The sequence below is a fragment of the Fragaria vesca genome, linkage group LG2 (assembly GCF_000184155.1).
Source record: "Fragaria vesca subsp. vesca linkage group LG2, FraVesHawaii_1.0, whole genome shotgun sequence".
In the NCBI taxonomy this organism is placed as follows: Eukaryota; Viridiplantae; Streptophyta; class Magnoliopsida; order Rosales; family Rosaceae; genus Fragaria; species Fragaria vesca.
The window spans coordinates 4,510,735-4,515,050 of NC_020492.1; the positions used below are offsets into that span (position 1 = coordinate 4,510,735).

At 38.4% G+C, this 4,316-nt stretch overlaps 1 protein-coding gene across 1 annotated transcript; it reads left to right on the forward strand.

The window, feature by feature from the left end:
* Positions 1 to 224: 224 nt before the first annotated feature.
* Positions 225 to 3,616, forward strand: LOC101300865 (5'-methylthioadenosine/S-adenosylhomocysteine nucleosidase 1-like). The gene is made up of 8 exons (XM_004289783.1): positions 225 to 466; positions 546 to 609; positions 808 to 899; positions 1,499 to 1,605; positions 1,971 to 2,045; positions 2,389 to 2,463; positions 2,697 to 2,789; positions 3,160 to 3,616. Exons 1-8 carry the CDS (start codon positions 373 to 375, stop codon positions 3,355 to 3,357), a joined length of 798 nt encoding a protein of 265 aa, XP_004289831.1. The 5' UTR covers positions 225 to 372; the 3' UTR covers positions 3,358 to 3,616.
* The last annotated feature ends 700 nt before the right edge of the window (positions 3,617 to 4,316 follow it).

Genomic DNA, 4,316 nt, shown 5'->3' on the forward strand with positions numbered 1-4,316 from the left:
GTCTTGGATAGTTTGAGGGGCATTTGAATTCGTGCTCATGGTTGGGTTACATTCGTGAACATCAGTTAGGATACAGAATTACAGATGTATGAATACGTAACCGATGTGGTTTGCTAGCTCACACACCCGATCGAACAAAAAAACCCCTGGGCATTTAAAACACGTGGGCCAGAGGATTCGAACCGTAGATCAACACAACCAATGAGCTCGTAAAGCGATCCATTCCATTCATCCCTCCCATTCGCTCTTCTTCTTTTTCAAGTCTCTCAGCCGTAAACGGAAGTCCCACTCTCTCTCTCTCTCTCTCCGATTCTAAACCCTCCCATTCATTCCGGTTCGCCCCATTCCACTCTCTGCGTTCGAGAAGCCGCTATGGCTCCTCACGGCGACAAATCCGACGCTGCGGAGGACGCCATGGTTGCCGGAGCCGAGAAGCGCCCTGTCTCCTCCGTCCTCATCGTCATCGGTAAGTTTTTCATCGCAAATTTTCACTTCTTCAGGTTGTTTTTGGATGAAATAGTGATTTATGGCGGTGAAATGTACAGCTATGCAGACTGAGGCGTTTCCGGTGGTGCAGAAGTTTAATCTCACTGAGGTACCTGACTCCGGGTGAGTTCTTCTTTTTCACTGATCGTCACTGAGCCAGTTTTTACTGGCTAATTTCACTTGGATTGAGCTAAATTTGATATAGTTGGATTGAAATGAGAGTTGGATTGTGTGGTGATATTTTGAGGATCATAAGCATTTTGTATGCGTTTTTAGACTGTTTGATGTGTTTTGATCATGTATATGTGACGAATGATGCAGGTTTCCGAAAGGAGTTCCGTGGGTTCGGTATCATGGATTTTACAAGGATCTTGAAATTAATCTAGTGTGGCCTGGAAAAGATCAGTGTTTGGGTGAGTTTATTTGGATATTTTTGGAATTAGGATTCTTTTTGCTGAAACACACGAAATTGCTGATATTTGTCATTGATTGTTGGTTTGGTTAGTTCATGGCTATGCTTTTCATTACCTATGAGCTTAAATGACGTTACATCATCAGGACATTGTTGAAAGGGCCAACATGGCTAACAGGGTTAAATGTCTGGAGTGGACTTTGTGAAGATGAGAACTTGGAGGGTGCTATGTGCTTGAACATAAATTACTTCGACAGAGAAATCAATGATGATACCTCACTAGTTATCAATTTACCTTACTATTCATCTTAACTGGATTAACTACCCCTAGTACCAAAAACACACACACATATGTATATATGAGAGTTCAAGACAGTTGCTTGTCAACCTGGTGTCAATTTATTCAAATCATGATGTAAAGCCATGCGTTTGTTTTTGTTTTTCTTTTCTCTAAAGCTAGACCAGCCCTTTTCATGGAAATTAAACCATGTACCCAAAATCTTCATATGCTATGTTTTCTACTTGGTGACTTATTTTAGTTGTAAAAAGGAAAGTAGTTTTTGTTTCTATGTCCTACCTAATCCTCAAATGTTCTTTCAGGGGTTGATTCAGTAGGCACGGTTCCTGCATCTCTTGTGACCTATGCTGCCATTCAAGCATTACAGCCAGACCTAATTATCAATGCTGGCACTGCGGGTGGCTTTAAGGTATTTCGTTTTCGTATCAATTTTGTTCATGATCTTAATAGAAATTTATTCCTGCGTTCATTTTGCTTTCTCCTTTTTTTTTTTTTTTGTAGATATTGATTGGTCTGTGGTATAAAAATAAGGCCGTCACAAAGGACCTCTTAGCTTTTCAGGATTGAAGTAGAATATTGTATGGACCATCATATAAATGAAGTATACAACTGCTTGTATGGTTCACAGACTTGTGCTTTTTGTGTGTGCATGCACACTCACACACAAACTTTGAAGTACAACTAATGACGTTATGTGGTGCTAGTTTTTGAACCATTTTGACATATAACAAATTATTATGTATTTAAGTATGACCGACTAATGGATGCTTTCAGGAGAAAGGAGCATGCATTGGTGACGTGTATCTCGCATCTGATGTTGCTTACCATGATAGAAGGATACCTATTCCTGTGAGTACTCCTTGGTTTTCCCTTTAAGTAGTTTCCAAGTTTGGTTAACGAAGCAAATAAAGGATATGTTTCTCAATTATAGATGCCTGCATTTGTTGAACAGGCACAGAAGCACTCTTTGATTTTTTTGGGATGGTCAATTGTATTGTGTGCATAATTCTAGCAATTCCTGTTGCAATATTCAGTGATGCAGACCCAATTCTTTTATACAAATATGATTCAGTATATGCCCAAATATATACATATTTCTCTTGTGCCTGTAGTTCTTTTTACTGTGAATATGTGTGGCAGTTAGCATAAAAATTTTCAACTCAATTTGGTCTTCCTTGTATGTCTGCTACAGGTATTTGATCTATATGGAGTTGGCTTGAAACCGGCCTGCTCAACACCAAGTCTTCAAAAGGAACTTGACTTAAAGGTAAGTAGTAACTACCATGCAGAAATTAGTCTCACAAGTTACTTAAATTATAAACCTTTCTTAGATTGGTGTAGCATTATGTCACTTGATTTAATGTCAGCTCAAACACATGATCTCCCGTACCTACGTGGATACTGGGAATTTTTTTATTTTTTTTATTTTTTATCTTTTTATTTTGTTCAGTAGCATACAAAAGAATAACAATGTCACTCACAACTGCCTGCATGCTTTAGGTTGGCAAGCTGTCTACTGGCAACTCTTTGGACATGTCTCCACAGGATGAAGCATCAATCATTGCAAATGATGCTACAATTAAAGACATGGAGGTAACCTTCTAGTTTTCAAAATAAACCCTAATTTATTATCTGATCAGGTTGCCCCTTCTTTTTCATGCAAGTAGTACCGAATCAAAATGTAATATTAGATAGATGCATAAGTGTAGAGAGGTAGGTGGGGGAGATGCATAAGTTCTGTCAATCAGGAAAAGAAAAAAACTACTTCAGAGAAGTATCTTGATGTTTTGCACTCTAGTTAAAAATAGCAAAAGCGATTATATATTTAAATGTTTTCATCGGGCTTCTGCCAATTAGATTTCCTTAAAGGCTAATGTGGGTACCCATTTACAACGCAGTTTTTTTCCTAGGTTTCCTTTTTACTTTTGAATTAAAACTTCTTCTTTTTCCTTCTGGGTTTCAGGGTGCAGCTGTTGCATATGTGGCAGAAATGTTGAAAGTCCCAGCAATATTTGTTAAGGCTGTGACTGATATAGTCGATGGTGAAAAACCTACTGCAGAAGAATTCATGCAAAATTTGGTTGCAGTAACTGCTGCACTTGAACAGAAGGTCACCAAAGTTATTGATTTTATTAACGGAAAGTGCCTCTCCGATATTTGAAGCATTCATTCCAACTTATATGCTGTGTAATGAAAAGTGTCCCTTGCACGTCAAGTTCATTAGTTTTCCTTCACATTCTGAAGGGTTATTGTTATGTTCCAAATTTGCAGCAGCAAAGGTTCATAGTTTGTGTAAACTTATAATTACCAGTATCTGTGGTGGCTTGAGTAGTTTGCTTTCACTTTCTCATAACGTTGACTTTTTCAGTAAACCGTCTGTTAGGCGCTCGGAAGCAAATAAACAAGCTAATCGTTCTATGACTTTGTCAATATCCGAATTGTTTGTATGAGCAAATTGGCTTCATGATTTTGAAAATCCGACACATCATCTCGGGTTTGATCATGTCCGCCACAACTTATTTTTCGAGCGCTCAGCTGCCAATATCAGATCAAACAGGACCGTTGGGCAATGGGTGTAATTTGCAGGGGTGGGCATGGGACGGGATTGAACTAATGCCACGTCCTGTCCCAGACATTGCACACGAGACGGGATCGAGACGGGCCTTGTTTTTTTGAGACTTTATCCCGTCCAAGTCCCGTCCCGGATGGGATCGGGACGGGATGGGTCAGTCCAAAATTGATAAAAAAAATAAACATGTTTGAATGTATAATGGTCTGGTTCTACATCATCATCTCAAAATCACAAATGGGTTCTACATCAGTCATCAAGATCACAAGTACATAACAATATAACAATCATAATCCATCATCTATAATGTCTCAAAATGGTCAACAAACAATCTAGAAAACATAGCAGTGATAGCAGAACAATACAAATATAAGCTGCTCCAAATATCCATTATCCAAAACAAAAAAATCCAAGAAATTGGACAGCATAGTGAAAAAGTTATAATTATATTGAAAGAAGTAATCATTCTAATTTAGATATACATCAGACTCATCTCCAAGAGACTTCAAGAGAAACAAGGACCAATGACTTTGCAGCCTTAAACCTTTAGG